The 23,582-nt window shown below is 39.1% G+C and overlaps 1 protein-coding gene across 3 annotated transcripts in view; it reads left to right on the plus strand.

Annotated features, from left to right (window-relative positions):
- The window catches only part of CNNM2 (cyclin and CBS domain divalent metal cation transport mediator 2), a 151,368-nt gene that overhangs the window by 117,724 nt on the left and 10,062 nt on the right, over nucleotides 1–23,582 (plus strand). The window contains exons 3-6 of one of the 3 annotated variants that reach the window (XM_031955769.1): nucleotides 1,499–1,636; nucleotides 3,486–3,655; nucleotides 17,494–17,587; nucleotides 18,933–18,998. In XM_031955769.1, the coding sequence (XP_031811629.1) occupies nucleotides 1,499–1,636; nucleotides 3,486–3,655; nucleotides 17,494–17,587; nucleotides 18,933–18,998 (468 nt within the window). Of the gene's footprint in view, nucleotides 1–1,498; nucleotides 1,637–1,796; nucleotides 1,862–3,485; nucleotides 3,656–17,493; nucleotides 17,588–18,932; nucleotides 18,999–23,582 lie in introns of those variants that run through there. The other 2 variants (XM_031955770.1, XM_031955771.1) reach the window with 2 other exon arrangements.

Here is a 23,582-nt window from a genome sequence, read left to right on the forward strand (position 1 = left end):
TAGAGGAGGTGGTACCTGAGCTGAAACCGAATGCAACAGAAGCATTTTGAGAGGTGGAGATGGCAAGGGTGTTAATTATAAACATGGAAAAGACCCTGTGCAAATGCACGGAGGTGGGAGATGGAGGATTGAGATTGGGGAGCAATTATTGCTCTGGTTTAAGCAAGATGTAGATTACACAGATTCAGGGACTAGAGAAGTCCAGAAAGGTCATGAAGGCCAGGCTGAAGGATTTATATTTTGTTGCTGTCTGTCCTTCGTTCCCAAAAAGGATGTGATGGTGTCAGGGAGGGGATGCCATGACGGGCAGGTAAGCTGGATTTATGTGAGGGAGGCTGGGCAAGGTCACCTGCCTCCAGAGCATCTGGGTCCAGGCAGCAAGGGGCATCCTTCAGGACTTGGGAGAGGAGATCGACACTGTCAGGCATGTTTTGTATAGATTATCTTGGCAATTATGTTGAGAGTGGATTGGAAAGAGACTGTAAACAGTAATCCAGGTCAAAGGTGATAAATGCTCAAACGAGGATGTCGTGTGCCTGGAAAGAAGGGGATAGGTCTGAGAGATGCCAGAGGGGAGTCCTGGCAAGTGACTATCAAGGGAGTGAGGAAGAGCAAGAAGAAATGACTCCAAGATGGCCAACCCAAGAGCCTGGAAGTGGGGATGCAGAACCCGCCAGAAAAGAAATAGAGAAGGGAGAAAAGGGGATGGGCACACAGTTCAGAAAGAAAGATAACAAGTTCTGTTTATGGCTGATGGTGTCTGGAAGGAAATGCTGCTCTTAACTGAAACAGAGAAATTTATGCTGGTTTAAAGGAAGATAATGAGAGAGAGAGAAAGGAAGATAAAGGAGAGAGAGAGAGATAATGAGAGCTGCCAACAGAACACATGAGAGAGATCCAGACATCAGCTGATGATGCAGGATTATAATCTTGAAGAAAACGAGGACTATATTTGTAGATTAGAAGTCATCTGCATAGAGATATTAATTGAATCCATGAGAATCGATGAAGTCACCAGAGAAGAATGAATAGAAGAGATAAAAGAGCATGCAAAAAAAAAGTGTGATCCACTGCTTCTATGTCATATACCATTTATACAACTTTATTAGGAAAAGCTGCTCCTTCCTATAAAATTTGTGAATTTAAAAATACATTTTCCAAAGATTCTTGTAAACTAAGTCGTTGCCTATAGGCAGCATTCTTGAGGTTTGTTTTCCTTACTTCATACTTATGGTCACATAATCCTAAGAGACGTGAGTCACTATGGGGGGATTCTCTCTCTTCTTCCCTTCCCTTCTTTGGAGACAGAGAGAGAGAGAGAGAGAGTGTGTGTGTGTGTGTGTGTGTGTATGTGTGTGTGTGTACAAGCACAACCAATAGAGGCAGGTATAACCTTTCTAACTGGTACTGACACTTTCTTTCATAGAGATCCTTGATCTCATGAAACAAACTTCCCTTTTTTTTTTTTCTTCCCTCTTTTTCTACCTCTCTCCCCCAGCTGATAATAGGACTAAAAAGAAAGTGGCCCATCGGGAAAGGAAGCAAGATTTCTCTGCCTTCAAGCAGACAGACAGTGAGATGAAGGTTAAAATATCACCACAGTTGCTCCTGGCAATGCACCGTTTCCTAGCAACAGGCAAGTGCCGCTTATCACGGTTTGGAATCACTTATTTCTCACCGACCAAGACAGGGTGGGCTGTGGGGGGGCGCTGGGAAATGGGGTGATAAATAATGCCACTTTTGTGTTTTGTTTTGTTTTGTTTTTCTTTTTAAACTCTCTCCTCTCCTGTGTTCAGTGTCGGCATGAACCCTCTGAGACATTTACCAGGGGTGGACCAGTAACTTTAAATTGGTCTGAAAGGTAAGGATGAGCGTTAGTGCTGCCACCTGCATGTACAGTTCATCAGGTTAACTGCTCGCAAATAAACCCCATGGTAGAGCCTGCTTTTGTGGAGTAGGGAGCCGAGTCCTGAGACCTGTACACCATTGGGCCGGTCTGATTTAGGCAGTTGACCAATTCGCCTTTATTCAGCTTGCCTGGGAAGAACTATGGATACCAGTGGTAAGGTAACACGGGCAACCTTACCGATTTGTAAAGCAGATAGATTTTCAGAATAAAATCTTTGACTCGGTTAGTTGTCATGAAAACAAGAATTTCAAATCTTTTACATGGATTTCTCGATGACCTCTTCAAAACAAATCAGCAAATTAAATCAGTTTCCATTAGGTGAATAGTCATGTTACCCAATCCATCAATATAGCCGGCACTGACTGATGCAGAGAGGTCAAGGTTGAAAATACCAAAAAGACCATTCCCGTGCTCCCGCAGTGGCCCCTTAGGGGAAGGGTGAGCTTTGTCTATCTAGCTAACCTTTCTAACTGGTACTGACACTTTCTGCCTAGAGACTCCTTCGAAGACAACATCCACATCTGTCAGCACACAGTGTGCTGGAAAATATTTTGAAAAGAAGAAAAATGGGATTCGCAATTTTTGTGTTTGAAATTTCCATACATATTCTTTTGGTTTAAGAAAAGAACAAACAACAAGCTTAACTCATTATCGTTCTGCATTTTTGAAGGTTCTCATAACAGTGTTCTCTGCCATCTAGGAACCATTATTCAGAATGAAAGCAAATAAAATTGTTCATTATCTGACTTTTAGTTTGTGTTGTAGGCCGGTCAAATACAGCCCTCAGTAGTTAGTAATTGATATTCATGTCATTTATAATGAAACTACATTTTTCCCAACTGCAATAACAATTATGATTTTTTTTAAATCATAAGTTGAATGCATATTAGACTGTGGTTATATGTGAGCCTTTGTGAGCCTCTATACCTCTACATTTTTATTTCTAGTAATGTCAAAAGAAAGAAAAATTGTGAAAATGATATTCTGACAGCATCTTGTGTTTGTGGGTGTATGAGAGAGTGAGGAAGAGAGAGAGGTGAAAAAATGTGGGAAGAAAGGCAAAGGAAAGGCGGAGAGAAAAGAACAAAAAAGACAGAAGAAAGAAAGGAGAGGAAAAAGGCAAGGGAGAGGAGAAGAAAAAAGAGATACACAGAGGGAGGCAGAGGCTAATCCTGTATTTTTAAGTTCTTGACCTTGACCTGTGCTCTTCTGGGTCATTGTCAGACAAGCTGTCTTATGGCTCAGGCAAAGGTGTGTTAGGGATCAGGGAGGCTGCTTCTGGTTAATAATCTTTTTCTCTTAACTGGGAAGTCAAGTGCTTTTTGTGAAAATGAAAATTAATGAATGAATCAGGATGGTAAAAAAAAAAAAGAATGGAATTGAACATAAGAGAATTCAGTTTTTTTCTGATTGTCCTAGGACCTAGGTGATCGAGCCCTTAGTGGATCAACAAGCAGAAGTTTCATTAATATATTAATGTATCATTTTGCATCCATGATCTCTTTTTACTCACATTAGTTTACTCTTTCTTTCCACACATTCAAAATGTAATATCAAGTTGTGTTTATATCTGTAGAAGTAGAAGCATTTAGCCCGTCCCAGATGTCAGAGAAGATCCTTCTAAGGCTGCTAAAACATCCCAATGTCATCCAGGAGCTGAAGTATGATGAGAAGAACAAGAAAGCCCCAGAATACTACCTCTACCAGCGAAACAAACCTGTAGACTACTTCGTTCTCATTTTGCAGGTCAGAAGAATTATTTAAAAGTAATTTCTCTTTTGGCACCCTTCTTTCCTTGCATCCGATCAGGCTTTTAAAATAAGCTTATGCTAGACAAACCAGAACCAGTGTTCCCATCTTCTGTTTCACATGATCTTAACTATGAGAAGCTATAAGTGGTATCCCAATTTTCATTTCTCTGTTCCTCTCTGCAAATAGCTCTAGGAAAAAGTAATGTCGGTAATCTTTGACTGGAAGACTCTTATTTATAAAAAGTACTGAATATTTCATATGGTTGAACTTGTTGAAGAGTTTCAAAAAGTAAACTCAACTGATTCAGTTTGACCAGAATTGCCCAAATGTTAAGAGTTTGGTTTTCCTGTATTCCAAAGAGATCCTATTGCCTTTTTTCTTATCTCTACTAAGATATTCAATATTTCAGATTTTTCCTTGGTGATTCCTTCATAATCTCTAATCCCTTGCCCCCTTGACTTTGAAGAAGATGATGATATTGCTTTAGCTTGACATGACCTGCTCTAGCTCTAAGAAATTTGCTCTAAAGTGGGAAGATGGATCCACCTGGGCCCATATTTGATGAGATGATGTGCTAGTGTACAGAACAACCTGGTTGGGAGAAGAAACACTTAGCCTAGAGCAGCATGTGAGTGAGTATTTTGAATAAATTATCCTATGGCTCTGTCTTGTTGACCCAATTGATTTGGACCATTTCTACAACATTTGAAAGATTTTCTGTGCAGCTTCACTATCTAATGTGGTTTTCTAATTTCTGGATCATGGTTGGTTGCATTCTAGAGCAGAGAAAATAGGAGCGAGAAATGGACATTAAATTCAGGGACCAAAATCATCTTTCATAAATAAGTAGGAATGGTTTTTTGAAAGTAACTCTTAAATAAGCTTTTTCTTCTGGTTAGGAAAATTAGAATTGTATCCTTTGTGATCTTTTGCACAAACAAGGAATGAATGACCCTAAAAAGTACTATGCATTTAAGAGAGAACCTGTAATTTTCATAAAGCTTTCCTATGATGCCTCAGTTTAGAGGATCTGTAACTCTGTAGTTACATAGCTATTCCATCTGCAGTTCTGGTTCACCCTTGAATTCTAAATGTATATTTGTTTTCCTTTAGAGATATAGAAGTTTCAAACTGACAGCCTTTGGAAATTCTTTAAATTAACTATAGTGAGGGAGCAAAGCAAACCATTAATTTCTTAGGTAGTGTAGTGGCTGCTACTCTGAAATAGAGAGAAAATATGAATAATGGTGAAAGCCAATTTACTGTTTAGAAAGAGCCCTTTAGCTTTGTGAATCTCTGTAGTGTTAAACAAGGTAGCTATTCATTGTTTTTCTATCCTCTACCTATAATTAGGATTTCATTTTCATAAGTGCTGTTTTATTATCCAATCTTACGTATGGAGTTACGTCTATGCCTTAAATGTAATCCATATTGATTTTGCTTTGTTGATTTTCAGGAGGGGGGAATGGATTCTGGATTTGTTACTTTTTAAATTCTGATTTTTCATTATGAACTCAAAAACCCCAAAGGATCATTTCTATCTCCATACTAGAGCACAAAAAGAGAATTTGTGTATGAAACTTTGAACCTCCATGTGGTACAACTTGGTTTAAATAAAAAGTATATAATAATTCCACAAGTTACTTTCAAAACTATCCTACATGTGCTTCTTTCTCTTCCTTTCTGTGAATTTAAAAATGTTTCAGTAGTGCTCCTTTTTTTTTTTTTTTTTTTTTTGGCATTATCATTCCTTCCATCCCCTCTTCTAATTAAAAACTTAGAGGAAAAAATACTTATAACATATATCTACAATTTAAAAAAAAACATAAAACAACTAGATTACACATTGAATGTATCCAAAAATGTATATCTTTTTCTGTACCCTGAGTCCATCAATTACTGTCAGGAGGTGGATAACATGCTTAATTATATGACCCCAAAGACAAAATGTTTCATTGCACTGATATGAATTCTGCAGTCTTTCAAATTACAATTACAATGTTGTTATCCCTGTATGATTTGTTCTCTTGAGTTCTGCACACTTCATTCTATATCAGCTTATATTACCCAGGCTTTTCTGCAGTCATCTCGTTTGTCATTTCTTATAATACAATAATATTCCATGACATACAGGTTGTTCAGCTTTCCTCAATTGACAGGTACTCACTCAAATTCTGATTCTTTGCTTTTTACCCTGCTTCAGGATCAAGTAATTAGTTTTTCTTGGATTTATTCTGTTTACAATATCATCATCATTCTTATCTCTGCCTCCCATCCCTCTGGAATTTGATGTGTTTCTGAACAAAACTGTATGTGTCCATTCAGTTCTCCTTTGTCTGATGCATGGTAACCCATTCTTTCCACCCTTTCATCCATGTTTGTATACCCTTCTCATATATCCCAATTGTGAGAGAGTAAGTTTCAACCTCTTCTTCCTTTCTACACAAGTGTATTCATTTTACCCTCACTTCTCTTTCCCCTCTTAAAATCTCAAAACAGAGTCAGTTCATCTCCAGTTGCCTGTGATCTTCAAGTTTAGGGAACTTGGTTATGGTCTCAGAGGTAATATGTATGAGAGATCAGGTTTGAAGCTGTCTCCCTGGCTCTCTGAAACCAGCCCTCCATCTACCATACCTTGATACTTCTTGTTTTTTTGATGTACATGTAAAATTCTTATAAAGTAGTTATGCTTTCTTTTCTTTTTGAATAACATTTTACTCTTTTTTTGTATGAATTTATTTATTTTTAGTAATTATTATTTTAATTTTCAAAATATAAGCAAAGATAGCTTTCAACATTCACTCTTGCAAAATCTTGTGTTCCAAATTTTTCTTCTTTTCCCCCACCTCCTCCATAGAGAGCAAGTAATCCAATATATATAATGCAATTCTTCTCATATTTCCACATTTATCATGCTGCACAAGAAAAATCAAATAAAAAAAGAAAAAATGAGAAAGAAAAAAGTAAACAACAAAAAAATGTGAAAAAACTATGTTGTGATCCACATTCAGTCCCCACAGTCCTCTCTCTGGATGCAGATGGCTCTCTCTGTTTCATCCATATTGGAACTGGCCTGAATCATCTCATTGTTAAAAAAAGTCACTTCACAGTCAATCATCACATAATCTTGTTGCTATGTACAATGTTCTCTTGGTTCTACTCACTTCACTTAACATCAGCTCATGTCAGCCTCTCCAGAACTTCCTGAAATCACCCTGCTGATCGTTTCTTATAGAGCAGTAACATTCCATAACATAGTATTTTATTCTTCCCAATTAAATGTAAACACATTTTAAACATGCATTTTGAAAATTTTTGAGTCCCAAATTCTCCCCCTGCTTCCCTTCCTCCCAACCCTGAGATTGTAAGCAGTTTGATATAGGTTATACATGTGCAGTCATGCAAAACATATTTCCATATTTGTCATATTAGAAAATACAAAGAAAGAAAATGAAAAATAGTATACTTCAGTCTACATTGAGACTCTGTCATTTCTTTTTCTGGAAGTGGATATCATTTTTCATCATGAGTCCTTTGGAATTGTCTTGGATCATTGCATTACTGAGAATAATTTAAGTCATTGCAGTTGATCATCATACAATATTGCTGTTATTGTATACAATGTTTTCCTCGTTCTATCACTTCACTTTGTATCAATTCATATAAGTCTTTCCAGGTTTTTCTTAAACCATCCTGTCTGTCATTTCTTATGCCACAGTATAGTCTATTACAATTATATATCACAACTTGTTCAGTTATTCCCTAATTAAAAGATATCTTCTCAGTTTCCAATTTTTTGCCACCACAGAAAGAACTGCTATAATTATTTTTCTTCAAATATATTCCTTTCCCTTAAAAAAAAATCTCTTTGGGATACAGATCTAGTAGTTGTATTGCTAAGTAAAAGAGATGCACAATTTTATAACTCTGAACATTGTTCCAAATTGCTTTTCAGAATGTTTGGATCAGTTCACAATATAGTAGCCACGTTCTTAAATCTCTGTCCAGTAATTTGTCTCATTAATAAACATATCTTTTAGTAAAATATTTAGTAAGTATTCCTAACAAACTTTTCATTTTCTGATTCATATTGATAATGCTATGGGATTTTATTAAATGGGTATGTTTTTGTTTAAGAAGTCTTCCTAGCAATGAGTGCTAAGCTGGTGCTGGCTCTAAAATAATAGAATTGGGTGATCTTAACTCTTTCAGGATAACCAACAGCTTTGAAGCACCTGCAAAAATACTAGAAATTACTTTCGAGAGGTAGAACAAGATGGCAGAATAGAAGGAAGCAGTGAGCTCCCTCCTCTCCTACAAAAAAAAAACCCAAACCAATCCCAAAATACAACAAACCACTTCTTCCAAACAGGTCTGGAAAACACATAAGATCAAATCCCAATGGGGAAATCCAAAATAAAATTATAGTGAGTCATTTTTCTAGCTTAGACCAGAATAGAGAGAAACACATAGTAGTTTATGAACACTGGGGAATAGGTCTGTCTGGAAGTACTACATGAGGAGCATTCTAGTGTAAGGAGGATCTATTTACTTGAAAAAACGGGGGGTCCCAGAACCTTCCCAAGTTATCTCCAGAGCCATACCAGACCATTTCAACAGGGACTGGTGCCAACTAGAAACTTGGTTGCCCATTACCTGGTTCTAAATCATGGGGACTGGGATTAGTATTCCCAGCTAGGGAAGCCAAAGGTGGTACATCAAGAAAAAGGCAGGTTCAGAAACAAGCAGAAGCTGTGGGACTCAAAAGCTAGTGGAGATGAATAACCAGAGCAAGAATTCCAGACCAAAGGGAAGCCAGCAATTGTGTTCCTCTGAACTAGCAGAACTTCCCAGCTGGCTGAATTGGCTGAATCTGGCAGCTATCTACCATTTCTCAGACTGAAACCCAGGTCAGGATCTCCCAGAGCTAAGACAAAAATAGTAGCAATCAGATTTTGCCCCCCTGTGCCAGGTACATAATAATCACTATATAAATGTTAGTTATTATTACTGAAAGTTCGTAGGCACTCAGTCTGAACTGTCTCTGAGATTCTGGAGCAACACAACATTTAACCCCCTAAGAATGTAGGATCAAGACCAGCCCAGACCTTCCCTTTAGAAATGCACAGAACCTAGCACTAACATCAAGTCAGAAATCAAGAAGTAAGCTGGAAGAATTAGCAAGTAAAAACCAAAATCAATCCCACAATAAAAAGTTATTGTGGTGACTGGGATTCTCAAGATACAAACTTAGAAGAGAATGATTCCAAAGTATCTACAAGCAAAGCAAAGAAAAATATACCTTGGTCACAGAGTTCAACAAGCATTTGGGAAGACCTGAAGAAAAAAAGGTTTTTTGAAATTTAAAAATATTTTATCAATAAAATGAAAGGAAAATTGGAAGAGAAAAATTAAGAACTTTAAAAGAAAGAATTAGAAAGGGAATTGCCATTTTGCTTGAAATACAAAACCTGGTCCAAGCAAGCATCAAAGTCCTTGAAAATTAAAATCAACCAATGGAAGTCAGTGACTCATTAAGAAAAGAAATATTCAAATATAATGAAAAAATTGAACAAAGTAGAAGAAAATATAGTGTCTCATTGCAAATATAGCTTAACCTAAAGAAAACAGGTCAAGGAGAAACAGTTTAAGACTCATCGGATTATATGAATACCAAACAAAGCATCTAGACATCACATTTCAGAAAATCTTAAAAGAAAACTGTCCAAATGTGTTGGAACCAAAGGCAAAATGAAAACAGAAAGAATCTAGCAGTAACATCTTGAAAGCAACTTCAAAATGTCAACTCCTGAGAACATTTTAACCAAATTCCAGAGTTTTCCAGGTCAAAGAAAAAAAAAATGTGGCAAGCAGTCAGAGAAAACACAATACTAAGGTTCCCATATGAATTTAGCAGTCATTAGTATCTAGGAATATAGAACATAAAATACTATACTGTAGAAAGCAAAGGATATGGGTTTATGTCCAAGAATAATTTATGTAGTAAAACTAAGTACAATGCTACAAGGGTGAGGATTAGGGGCAGGGAGAATGGCTTTAATGAAGTAGAGAACTTCCAAACATTACTGATGGAAAAACTTTTAAGTCAAATACAGGAGTTAGAAGAAACATAAAAAAGTAATCACAATTGAAGTGACAAAGGACTACACAAAGATAAATTGCTTATTTTCTAATATAGGGAGATGATACTTGTGTTCCTCACTAAACCCTATCACCATCAGGGGTCATAGAGGGAGCCCAAGTAGAATGAAGGCCTAGGACTGATTCTCTTCTGCTTGGTAATCTTAAGAGAAGAATGGAAGAAGGAAAGAGAAATGCATTTGAGATAGTGCAGGAGGAGGAGAAAGAATAGGGAAAATTATCCCACATCATCAGGTATGCAAGTTGACATCTGTAAAAACCAGGAGTGGGATGATAGTGATGGATGGAATGGCTTCCTCAATTGAATTGGTCAAAGAAGGAAAAAGACATACAACATGGAGAAGGGAAGAGGGTAGTTTTTCCTTTTTGGAAGAAAGGTAGTTTAGAGAGGGATAGTCTTGAACAAAACCAACTCTAAGGATATGTAAAAATATAATTTTTTTGAGATGGAAAAAATAGGAATCGGAAGACATGTTTATGAAATGGGGGAATGGCAGTGGTATATAAATGTCATGGAAAATGATTGTGCTTTAAGAAACAAAAAGGGGTGGTTTCAGTAAACTGATACAGAGTGAAGAGAACAGACCCAGAACATCAATATGGTAAAGAAAAACAAGTTTGAAAGAACGAGGAACAAGATCTTATCATCATGACTATATGCTCTGGCCCAGGACTAATAGTAGCCTATGCTCCCTACCTCCAGAGAGAAGTGTGGGTGAAGCAGCATTCGTGTGATGTGCCAGGCCCTTCAGAGTACAGATATTATTTCATTTAATCCTCACGACAGTCCTGTGGGGTAGGTGCTGCTGCTGAGGAAACGGGGACAAACAGGAGGAGAGATGGCCACAGAGACTGGCAAGCCAGATTGGAACTCTGACCTTGACTCCTTAGGGAGGCCCCTCCAGTTAGAGAGCTGAAGGGTGCAGGGTATCAAATGGGATGTGTTTCTCTGGATACGTCAAGGCCAAATAATGCCATTTTCTTTGCTTAACTACACGTTTGTGACAGTTTTATTTTTACTTAGTCCTCAATGGGGAAGGTTGAGTTTTATGAGGAAAAGATGGATTTTTGCTGATTTAAAAAATATATAATTAAAGCTTTCTGAAATATTCTCCCAGAAAGTGAGTTTAGCTTAAGCTGAGTTCATGGAAAAGTGTGTAAGACTTAAATCTAAAGATTGTTTCTAATCTGAGTATTTTATAGCCTTTACTAACAGCTAAGAAATACATTATATGAAGCAAAATTGGAAACAAATGCACAATCTGAACATTAGTGACACAGAATTAGAAAATGTCAGAACCTATGAGTTCTCTTTTCTTTAGATTATGATATGATCACAGTCTGAGCACACTGACCCTCTGACCTCTCCTTCTGCACAGGCTGTCCTCCTGCCCTGCTCCTCTCTACCCTTTCTGTAAACGGCTTAAAAACCTCAAACTAATAAACACTGCCCCTCCTTTGAGTGCTGAATCAATGGGTTTGTGTTTTATCCACAATGATGCTTTTTGCACAGATTTAATACAGAATTATAAGTCAGTATCTATAGTGGTGATGGTGATTATCATGTTTTATTGTTATTTAGTGGATTAATTTTATCCAACTCTTCGTGATCCTATTTGGGGTTTTCTTGACAGAGATCTTGGCACAGTATTTCTTTCTCCAGTTCCTTTTATAGAAGAGGAAACTGAGGCAAACAGAATTAAGTGACTTGATCAGGGTCACTAGTAATTGTCTAAAGTCAAATTTGAACTCAGATTCTGCATATTATAGACTAACTGAAAATCTTTACAATGATGAAGAATCTGTTAGCTAACTAATTATTTACTTGAAATCTCAGGGCTAATTGTCTATAACCTCTGTTTTAGTCAAAAGCATTTTTATATGAAAATGTTTGTTGACTCTGGATTCTTGGAGTTATATTAAGGAAAATATAATAGAGTTTAAAATACATTTCTAAAATTCAAACTCAATTTCAGTTTTTTTATGAATTTAGAAGAAAAGTTCCTCAGTTAATTTACAGGGAATAGAAATATAAACAGAAGTGAGGTTTGTGAATTTAATTAATCATCTTTGACACAGAGATAGTCATATTTTTTTCAAATGAAAAGAAAAAGGGAAAGTTTGTCAACAAAGGACACTAAAGTATTGGACTAGTTTCCTTTTGCTATAAAATGTATAATCAGTAACAATGACTTTTCTTACCAGAGCCCCAGTTCTTTTTTTTCTTTGCAGGTTTACAGTAACCAAGAATAACACAGTTTTCTTCATCTTAAGCTTCTGATTCCCTGCTCACATCCCCAGTTTGGTGGTTTGGGATGTGGCTCTCAAGCAGCATTGTAGCTGCAAGATGCAAGTTTTCTTCATTGTCACTATTCTAAGAAAGTACAAACGTCAGAGTGGGTAAAAGGAGGCCTGTTTCCTCTGGATAAGGTAGCTACTGCTTCTGGAAAAGGAGCGTACTCTGTGCTGTCAGAGAGAACTTGGAGGTGGAGAGGCTAGGGACCAATGTCCTCATATGCGATATTTAATTCCCATATGCAAGAATATGTGTATTCTTCCATATGAAATAATATGGAACCTGCAACCTTTATGTAATGTTTAATTCTTCCATGGGAAGTAGTTGGCTTTTGTGGGACTCTTATTTCCTCAGCAAAATAAGGAGTGATAAAACAGCAATTAGCCAAGGAAGAGAGAAGTGAGAAAACCAAGGTTATCTTGGATGAACAGTCTCTATTTTTCTTTACATCTTAAATATCTTGACATTAATTGTTCTGACTTTTCTTTCTTTACATCAAAGGAGGGAACCATCTTCCTTTCCACAGCTAATTCTTGTACTTGTGTCCTTAAATCTCCCCCCTCCTCTAGTGTCTTCATCATCCCCACTCTTCATTGCTCCTTAAACTATGGCTTCTGCCTCATTAATTCTAGTGAAACTAGATTTTTCAAGATTTATCAATTCTAGTCCCTTTTTAGTTTACATTTTACTTTAATACTGTGTAGAAATTGACTGCTTCCTTATTTAAAAATTCTTCTCATTCCTTGACATTTTGACACTACATGAAAAAAACAACACACATCTTCCTTATTGTCATCTATCTTGCATTTATTATCCAACTGAAATCATGGATACATTGAAGCATTGACATCTGGACATTAGTCTTACCTATCTAAAGTGAGTAAAATTTACCGCTTTCTTGCTGTTTTTGAAAATTGGGTTGTTTCCCATGTCCAATTCCAGTACGTTGGGCTTCAATTTTCACCATTCCTCAAAAATCGCAGATAGCAATTCAGCAATTTCAGTACTCTAATATGTAATTTATCTGAGTCAGGTGACTTGAACTCATTAAAGCAGCTGTCTCCTATTTCCTTATCTTGAGTTCACTGTTAACAATTTTTCTTTTCAGACTGAACTTTTTTTTTTTTTTTTTTTAAAGAGAAAATAGCAGCTAGGTTGTTCTGATTTCACTCTGTCATTTTTTTAACATAATCCCACCTAGCCCAAATAGCAGACCTATCTCTTTGTTATTACTTTTCTTGATGAGCATAATTCTAGAAATATTTTTGTGGCTTTAGTAGTTTTTATAAGCTTTAACTCATTCAGTATTTAAGCATTCTATGCACTATTCCAATTCCATTCCACTTGTGAATTCATTGTTATGTACCATTCTCTGTTATCTAGATGTTCTTTTAAAATCTAATTAAAAAACAAACAAACAACTAGTCTATGGCAACTAAGCTTGGCGTAGGAGAAAGAGCTGAGAAAATAGATTCCCCCCACTCCCCCATTCTTTGCAGAGATAGAGGACTGTATGTATAGAATGTTTCAATCTTGTGAGACCCAGTTGATGTTGGTTGGTTTTTCTGAACTTCTTTTTAAAACGACCCTCTAGGTGTGGGAAGGAAAAGAAATATATTTGGAAATAAAGGAAATAAATAAAAACACAAGATTCAATAAAAATAAAATCCAAGTTCATTAGAAAGTTCCCCATGTAAACATTTAAACACTTAGATCCCCATAGGTAGACATACTGTGGTTCATTACTAAGATTTTTTAAAAGGCTTCAGAGAAGAATTAGATGAACCAATCAGTGCTGAAAGAAGCAGCAGTAGTAATAGCATTTTATAGGAATTCAGGATTTGCAATATGCTTTACACATGTTATCTCATTTCTTATAAGGTATGTATTAATATTATTCCCATTTTCCAAATGAAGAAACTATGGCAGAAAGAGGCCAGATAGCTTAAACCTCTTGGAATAACATAGCTAGTAAATGTGTGAGATCTGAATTCATATCTTCCTTACTGCAAGTCTGACACTCTCCCTATTGCACCACTTCCCTGCTCTTTTAGATGTGGTAATATAGGGATAACCATGTGGCTTAACTATGGAAATCCCAAGTGAGCAAAACCCCTTCCCAAACATAACAATCCAAAACAGAAAACTGAGGCAGTGTTAAAGCTAAAAGACCACCACCACCTTCCTGACTCCCTCTCTTCCCCAGCTGATTTAAAGAGTCTATGGTGGGATGAAGAATAGGGAAGAGATAAACTGGGAATATCACCAGAGATCCTCAACCCCAATGGTCTTTAAACAATAGCAGGAAGAAGGATTTCTCCATAAACTTGCTAGAAGTTGCTATCAGGACTTGGCACATTTAAGCAGTTCTAGAAATGGGATAGAGTAAGAGTATCAAGCAGGGAGAGGGTGTGTGGCTAAGGCTGGGATGTCCTGTTATGGAAAAACATTCAAGTTTGTAAGACATCTTCCTTTTTTATTCCATATTAGAATTTCTCATTGTCGTAGTTTATTTAGCCAACTTCTCTTTTTAGGGTTTATTCTCATAGACTATAGGATTATTCTCCCTCCCCTTTGTCTTTACCAATCTAAATCCTACCCATCCTTCAAGTCTCAGTTCAAATTCTCCATAGTCAGTGAGACCTTCCCTGATCTTCCTTCCCCCCTGAATTTCTCTAACCATTACTTTCTGTGAAGGTTTTCCTGGAGGCAGCCTTAGTCTCAGTTGAAATAAATAATTACTCCTAAATCGCAGCCAGCTGGTAAAAATGCAAGCGTTTATTTCTCCTTACAAATTAGCCCGGTTAGTTGAGGCCTATCTCTCTGCCTGGCTCCAAGAGATCTTGTAGCTTTGTCCTTGGCTTCTACCTCTTTCTTCAGCCTCCAGCCAGCTCAGACTGGTGGCTTCTCAATCTCCAGTCTGTCCCAAGCTCCAAGAGCTCCCTCTATTTATGTGATCTCCCAAAGGTTAACTCCACCTTCTGGAGGGAGAGGGATTCTGGGTTATCTTCCAGAGTGCTCTCTGGTCCTAAGGAAGGTGTGAATTCAGATATCTCTTTCTAGACCCTGAATCTCCCAAACTGTGAACTCCATTGAGTTCTTAGAGCTCTCTAAAGGTGTGAACATAAGCATTGTTTCCATCAGTATTAGCAACTTATCACCTCCTAAGGATTCACTCTAAGGTGTGAACCAATAAACACTGTATCAATTCTATTGAGTTAACACCAGGATTCTGACATCACCCTTGAGTTTCACCTTGTTTCAAGTTGAGTTGACACTAGGATTCCAACAACTTTCTGTCATTAAGTATCTACCACACATGACCATATGGTATTTGTAAGATCTTATTATATTTGGTTTGTGACATAGGATCATAGGTTGCATCTCAGAGGCAAAAACAAACAAAAAAAACCCCTCAAAAGTGCAACTAGTGCAACTGACAACCTGAACAGATTATTATTAAGGACAGGAACTGTTTGTTTTTGTCTTTGTATTCCCAGAATTGGTACAATACCTGGCATAATAGTGGTGCTTGATAAATGCTTATTTTAAAAAATTATTGCAATCTTTTAACATCATCTTCATTTCCTAATATATTCCTCTGCATATCCTTTGTTTAAAAAAAAGAAAGAAAGAAAAGAAATACATTGAGCAAAACTAACCAACATGTATGTGTTGGTCTATGTTATGTTGACAGGATATGCTATGTTTGCTGCTCACTGATCTCCTGTTGTCCTGACATTCTTCCTCTTGACATGCTCCACTTTGTCAATGTTCTTCCTAATACATGAAGTCCAGAAGGAAAAACATTTTTTGTCAGTGAGATTCTGAGTACCTTGAGGTTAAGGGTTTGCCTTTTACTTCTCTTCTCTCCCTCCCCCTTCACATTGTCTGATATAGAACCTTGCATATAAGCATTCAGTGAATGTTTATTGTTTGATTCTGTTCTACCTGTAATATAAAATCAATCTAAGATCTATCCTAGCTCTGCCATTCTCTGACTCTTTTGTCGTTTGTGATAGAGATTATATTTGTAGAATGCCAGTGAGAGGATGCTTGTCATTGAGTGAAAAAGACTTCAAGAAAGCAGTGTTTGAGAATGGGCTTGGGAAAGGGAAAAGATTTAATGAGGAAGGGGTGTTTTTATGTGTGGGGGGGATTGTGTGCTGCTCACTCTTGGAAGACCTTCCTTCCTGGACAACTGTTTTGCAGATGCCATTGGTTGCAGGAATCTTTTTCATCCTTTCTTTAGAGGCCCAGAATTTTACTTTTTACCCAAATGAATTTGAGCCAGATAGCTAGCAGAAAGGTAGCTATAGACACGGTAAGGAAGGGGATGGAGAAGAGACGGGCTGAGTCATCTCAGCTGGACTCCATTTGCTGGAAGGATACAGTCTCAAATTACCAGTCCTTGGTTGTGAAGAGAGAGAGAGAGATTTTGATGGTGCTGGCACTAAATTAGGATGCAGATGGTTGTCTGGGGGAGGACTGACTACAAAGCCTTAGTATCATTTGATCAAGGCCAGAACAGGTTCCTTCCACAGCAAAGCCGCCATCCCTGCTTTGTGCCCAATGGAATTAGCTTGCTTTGCTCTAGAGCCTCAAGTTAGATTATTTCCCAAGTATATGGCTCACTCCCAGGAGACACTTGGGAACAAGGGATCTAGAACTGAAGAACCTGGGTGAATATTCCAGCACTTCCTTTCCCACCTGGATGGCTTTGGACAAGTAATTTCATTTTGATTAGCCTTAGTTATGTTGTCTGTGAAACGAAGGGGTCCCAGAGTTTTTCCTGCTCTAAGTCTAGGTGCTATAAGGGGAACAAATGCTGTTCAAAATCAACCATGGCTTGAGGGTGCCATTTGTGCACGGAAGAAACGTTTCTATGTAGATTGTTGAAAATTAAAGGGTTTTTCCTCTTTAAAATGATGAATAAACGAAGATATGACTGGAGGTAGGATCAGTACGCAGCTGCAGATGTGTGGCCATCCATCTGTGTATATGTGTATGTAGTGACAAGGACAGAAATGGAAGATGCTTTCATTACATAGCTCAAACAGCTGCGGATAAAACGAAATGTCATTTTTAAAAACCTTGGCCTTTTTCTGGCGGAGAGAGGGTAGGGGGAGGAGGAAGAACGAGAGCGAAAGGGACAACAACTCTTGTAGGGGGTTGCTTCTCTTACCCCACTTCACAGATGAGGACACTGAGGCAGACGGCTTCCCGCTGGCTAGGAAGTGACCTAACGCTGGTGCTCCTCCCTTCGGGGCGGTGGGAGCGCCCCCCCTCCCCCCCCCCCGGGAGCGGCCCCCCCCACACACCCGGGAGCGGGGCCGGGCGGGCTGTGAGACTCTGCTCTTGTGTCTCCCCACAGGGGAAGGTGGAAGTTGAAGCCGGGAAAGAAGGGATGAAGTTTGAAGCGAGCGCCTTCTCCTACTACGGCGTGATGGCGCTCACGGCGGCTCCAGGTAGGTGCTGGCGGCAGCCGCGGCCTTCCCGGCCCGCCCGCCTCCCGGGCTTTTGCCGTCCCAGAGGCGGTGTTGGGGCGCCACCGTGCGGCCCGCGGCCAGAGCCTCACGCTCGGGAGGTCAAGGGGGCGCGCGAGGGGACCTCCCGGGGGCGCTCTGCCCTTGGGGCCCTGCGGCCGGGGGCCGAGCCACGGGCCCCCTTCCTCCCGGTTACCTTCCGTGCCCTGGGAGACCCGTCCCCGGCGCGCGGCCTCAGGCAGCTCCTGCCGGACTGGCTCTGGCCCTGAGGGAAGCGGGGCGGGAAGTCGGCGGCAGGGACCCCGCGCCCCCGCGCCCCCGCGCCCGGCACCCTGCGGCTCGCCGCGGCCTCCGAGACTGTTTCTAGGAACTTATGTTAATCCGGCCCTTCCGGCAAACCGAGGAAGACGCGGCCGCGGCTCGCGGGCGCTTCGGGCTGGAGCCGGCGCGGTCCTTGCCACGCCCACAGCCTCCTTTACCGCCGCATGAGGGCTTTGAATGTCAAAGGTCAGTTGAAGACAGATCCCGGATTTTTAAAAGGGCAGCCCTGCACTTTTCTTTTTTTTGAATCGGTTAGAACTCCTGCTTGGTTGTCTCGTGCCAGTGACTAAGGAACCCAGAGAAATGCGGGCGGCCCCCTCCCGGAGCGTCCCCCTCCCGGAGCGGCGCCTCGGTGGAGGCCGAGAGACTTTGGGGGGGGGGGGGGGGGGGGGGGGGGGGGAGAGGAGGGGAAGAAGACGCTCTTTCCCTAGGAACCGCTTTAAACGGAAGGGAAATGCAGGCCGCGACGTTTGCTTATTTAGGATTTATAAGCCGCCTCCTCCTGGGGAAGGGTGTGCAGGGAGTGGTAGCGGCCGTTTCGCTTATGGCCGGGACTAATTAATGGGAGACGAAGGAGAGCGCCCCGAGCGCCAGGTGCGCGGTCCGATGCCCGTGTTTTCCCTGTCCCAGTTGGGCCGCGCTCACTTTTAGGGCCGTTTGTTGGCTGGACTGACGGAACCCCCCTTGCGCTGCCGCGTGCGCTTGTGAGTGCTTCAGAACAGCATGTTTTGAAATGTAAGCTGGAATTGAGTATTAATGGCTTAAGAGATTTATGGGCTAGTGAAGAGGGAAAGGAAGGCTTTTTTCTCCTCCTCTTCCTCCTCCTATTGGAAAGCAGCGTGTGTGCGTCTCTTCCTTATTACAGAGACTCTGGAGTCCTTTGTGTTTCTGGAGGAATTAATGCTTCTGAATTCCTAGAGAGCAGGAAGCAGCTTTTCTCCCCTAACAGTATAAATTTCCTTCCAACTTTTGACAGAATCTCACCCTTGTTCTCTCCCTTTTTCAGTTCCTCTGTCCCTGTCTCGTACCTTTGTTGTCAACAGAACAGAGTTGTTAGCAGCAGGTTCTCCAGGTAACTCTGCATGCTTCTTTTCATTAATGCTCACCATGGGTTCCCCCCCCCTTGCCTCCCTTCTGCCGTGGCTGATACTGTGACAGTGCAGGCAGCTCTCCAGGAAAGGCCCCAGCTAGCCAGGGAGGGAGCCCACAGGCAAGCACCCAGGCCGAGCTTGAGCAGGGGAGAGGGGAGGGGATTTCTGCAAAGGAGGATGATGTGAAAGGGGATGTAAAGCATTTTGAAACTTTGTTTGATCTGAATGGATGCCCTAGCTTATTCTGTTTCCCAGAGCAGCAGCGAGGGGCAGATCCAGCCCTGGCTCTGGGAAGGGCATGGATGGCATATGGGGAATGTGCAGGAACCCGAAGGCCCACCAAACCCAGGAAAACGTGGAAACACTAAAGTGCTACCGAAATGTGAGCTCTTCTTGTTACATTGCACTGACTTGGTAAAAACAATCAAGGTGCTTCTGTGCTGAAAGAGCGGTGTCCTAGAGATTGTCCAGGGCTCATGTTGACCCTGTCATGTTGACCCTTTCCTTTTTCTGGCATTCAGAAGAAGAGGATGTGCATGTTTTCTAGCATCAATTTTCAGTCTGCTGGCAGAGTGCCCCTCGCTTCCCTTGGGCTCTCCAGCTTTGTTCTGAAATTAGCATTGGGCACATTCCTAACAAACAGCTGATTAGTGCCCTGCAGGGGCCTCTGGTCATACCTAGCTAAGGTTTCCAGCTGCTAAAAAGAAAAAGACTTAATCTTTCTTTAATTAAAATGACATGGCTTTCCTTTATATTCTAGAATTTTAGAGGCTGGCAAAAATATGAACTTATATTTGTCTCGTGTTCATTCATTCCTTGTCTTGTAAAATGCTTAATAATGATGTTGGGAGCAGAATTAAACACACATGCCCTAGAAGCTCATGTGTTTGTTACTAAAGTTTGGTATATTAGGGGCAAGTGGTATTAATCCATGTCCTCTTTGAATGGTAGAGAAAGCATTCAAATGTTTTTTTGCTAGAATACAAATAGGCTAGAGAAAGAGTACTAACTCCATTGTTTCTTTTAGTTTTTTTTTAACTTGAAAAGGTAAAAAATTAGTAATACTGTGAAGGGAGTTGGCATGTCTGCCTTTTCCAATCCATCATTGCACATCATGTTTTGAGAGTGGTCTCCATGCAGACAGCTTCTGCCTTCTCCCTTAGCCAAATTTGGAGGCAGACACAACTATTTCTCCACAGGGTCCAAGAAAGAAAATGCTATTTGGAATTTGATATTCTAATGACCTCGGCATTTTCTTAGCTTTGTTCTCTCAAGTTGCAGTGCAGCACTTTGGTTTCTTGGTTTCTCAGATCGTTTTCCCAATGACAGTAATAATTTTGGAATGTAAAGACCTCAGTAATACTTACAAGTGTTGTGTGTATGGTATTTTGTGTGTATGGTATAGTATAAGAATTCTCAAGAGAATTCTTTCTTTTTTACAAAAAGATATGTAGTTGGTTTTCAAAATGAGTTAAAGATGTGAGCACCTTCTTGAGTTGTATATATTCGCCATATATTTAAAAGCTGAATGTATGCTATATTTATTCCACAAACATTTACTAAGTGCCTACTAGACAGGACACTGAAATGCTATTTGTAGGCATTAAGAAAGAATTCCCTTTGAAATATTAACTTATATAAAACAGAGTGGAAGAACTCTGAGCCCTTATGGTATGTTTTGATAGACACTTAAGTTGCTCTTGAAGATGATCACATTTTCTTAGGAAATTCAGCCCTCAAGTTTTCTTGGAATTGGGAAAGACTGAAAGATGATACCACATTTGTAACATTGACTACAATCTGATCTTTCTGATAGAAAAGAAGGTAAAAGGACTTAGGAAATACCTCTTGTTCTCTAATTCATTAGAGAGGATGGAGTCTGAAATAAGTGATCCAAGAGGAGAAGAACCTCAGGAAGAAGAGGAAATAAATTCACCACGAGATTGGTGAATAAATGAATATGACAAAAGAAATTGTATTGCTAGGACTACACTCTAGATATTGGACACTTTCCATTAAAAAGTCAATCTAGACTACTTAACAAACAGTATAATGCCATTCTGGAATGCTATGGAGAATCATTCTGACATAGGAAATAGTAACAACAATGGGGGGGGAAGTACCCAGATACTCAAAGGAAAAATAACAGAGAAGAAAAGAATAGTATTCTTTAGCTCATTTTACAGATGAAGAAACAGGCAAACAGAGTTAAGTCATTTGTCAAATGACTAGGATGGGAAACATCTGAGGATAGATTTGGTCTCAGGAAGATGCATCTTCGTGAATCCAGACTGGACATTTAATTCTAATAAAAAAGGAGATCGCTGGTTGGGAAAACAGTGAGAATCTTAGAGAAAATGAGTGTGTCATAACAGAATTCATACTATCAAAGGAAGGTGAATGTTGACAATAATTGGTCATGTTTTTTAGACTTCAGGAAAGCATATTTCAGAAAATTCAGAGAAACAATAGACAAATTACATTCCTTGTTGTTCAGTTGTTTTCAGTTATGTCCTACTTCTCCTTATTTTCTTGGCAGAGATACTGGAGTGTTTTTGTCATTTCCTTCTTTAGCTCATTTTACAGATGAAGAAATTGAGGCAAACAAAGTTAAGTGATTTGCTCAGAGTCACACAGCTAGGAAGTATCTGAGGGATAGATTGGAACACAGGAAGATGCATCTTCATGGCTGCAGGCCTGATACTATTCACTCTTATCATCAAGTTGTCCCTATGGGCTACATAACGGAGACTAAAAAAGTTAGTATGATGCAAGATATAAAAGAGCTAAAAACAAAATTCTGGCTATATAATTGCAAATTTTTATATATGTGTATGTTATTAAGGGGTCAGGGACAAGGAAGGAAAAAGACTACTGTTTAGAGTAGATGACATGTTTATTCAGGCAAAACTATTCAAATCCTCTTTTGCTTCTTTATTCTATAACAAGAAAAATGATCTTCAAAATAGAAAGGGTAAGAAAAAACATGTTGAAGAAGAGGTAATAAGATGTAGATTGTAAGAGAGTTCCTATCAACTTAAAGATAATTCAGAGTTCCATTCTCAAATTAATTATACATAAGAATACTGAAAAAACTTACAGAAGAGATGTTGTGGTAAGGAGAGGGACAATATTAGAGATGGTGGCTACATCACTTGATTTTTTCCAAAAAAGAGTATATCCTGAAAATTTGTTGGGTGGTAAATCTGATGTTATTCTCAAATGAATTTCTAAACAAATGGTTTGTGCACTAACCTCTATGTACCAGTATGGGTTCACTAAAAAATTATGCCAAACTAATTTGTTGTGTTCTTATGCTTGTGCTTGATTGCTGCTTCTTCTCTTCCTCCTTTTAATATAATTATTAAGTTAAGAAAATGCGGCAGGTACAGTTTATCTTGATTTCAGTTAGGCTTTTTCAGATTATTGTGATCTCTTTATAGATAAGGAGATATACTAATAGGTTGAACAATAGTAGGTAAAGGTGAATATACGTATATGGTTGTATGGATAACCATAGACCAAAGAGCATTGAATATAAGCTCCCTGAAGGCCAAAAAGTTTCATTTTTGTCTTTATATCTCCACATTGCCTGGTATTCCTTAAGCATTTAATAAATGCTTATTGAATTGATTGCTTCATGGATCATTTTCCACAGGGAAGCTGAGTTCCTAAAGTACTATGTTAAAGAGTTCTAAGATATCTGGCACTATCCCATTAAAAATACTTTTATCCATGACATGGATGAAGATGTAACAAGTATGATTATCAAATATTAAGTTTCAATAAAACTGAGAAACGTGGATATTCTGTTAGAAGTCAAAAGCAAAGATTTGAGATCTTTAATGAGGGTGAAAAAGTGACCCCACACCAGAAAGATGAAATTCAACAGCAATGAATCTAAAATCCTACCTTGGCTTAAAAAATAAATTTTTTCAAGTACAAAGTGTGGAAACCTGTAATTAACAGCTGTGTCTATATGAGAAGACTCTAGAGTTCTTAATTACTTAACATTGTAATATGGTTGCCAAATAAATGACTATTTCATTGTAATCATGGGTCTTTCTTTCCACCAACCAGTGCCCATCTAAAGTACTATATTCAGGTCTGGGCTTCTCATTTTAAGAAGAATGTTCACAGATTGAAGAAATTCAGAGGAAAGGAGTCCAGATTGATAAAAGGTCTGGAAAGTGAAGAGTCATAAAAGAAAATTGAATATTTATATGGAAAAAAAATAAAAAAGAAGACCTGAAGGAAATTCCTTCCCTGCCTTCAGGCATTTGGAGAGCAATCATGTGAAAAAGTATTAGTGTATTCTGTTTAGCTGAAGAAGGCAGACCAAGTATGGTAGGAGGAAACCTGGGTTTGAAGGGCAGAGACCTGCTGCATAGCCTAGCTCTTTGACTTACATCTTCTGAGACCTTGAACAAGATAATTAATCCCTCTGGGTCTCACCCACTAAAAAGGGAAAACTAAAGTTAGATGATTTTTAGCTCTAAAGCGAAGGGATTCCAAAGTAGGGGGAAATATGACTTTCTAACAGTGAGTGCTATAGTGGGCTCCCC

This window comes from Sarcophilus harrisii, chromosome 2 (genome assembly GCF_902635505.1).
Source record: "Sarcophilus harrisii chromosome 2, mSarHar1.11, whole genome shotgun sequence".
NCBI classification, from domain to species: Eukaryota; Metazoa; Chordata; class Mammalia; order Dasyuromorphia; family Dasyuridae; genus Sarcophilus; species Sarcophilus harrisii.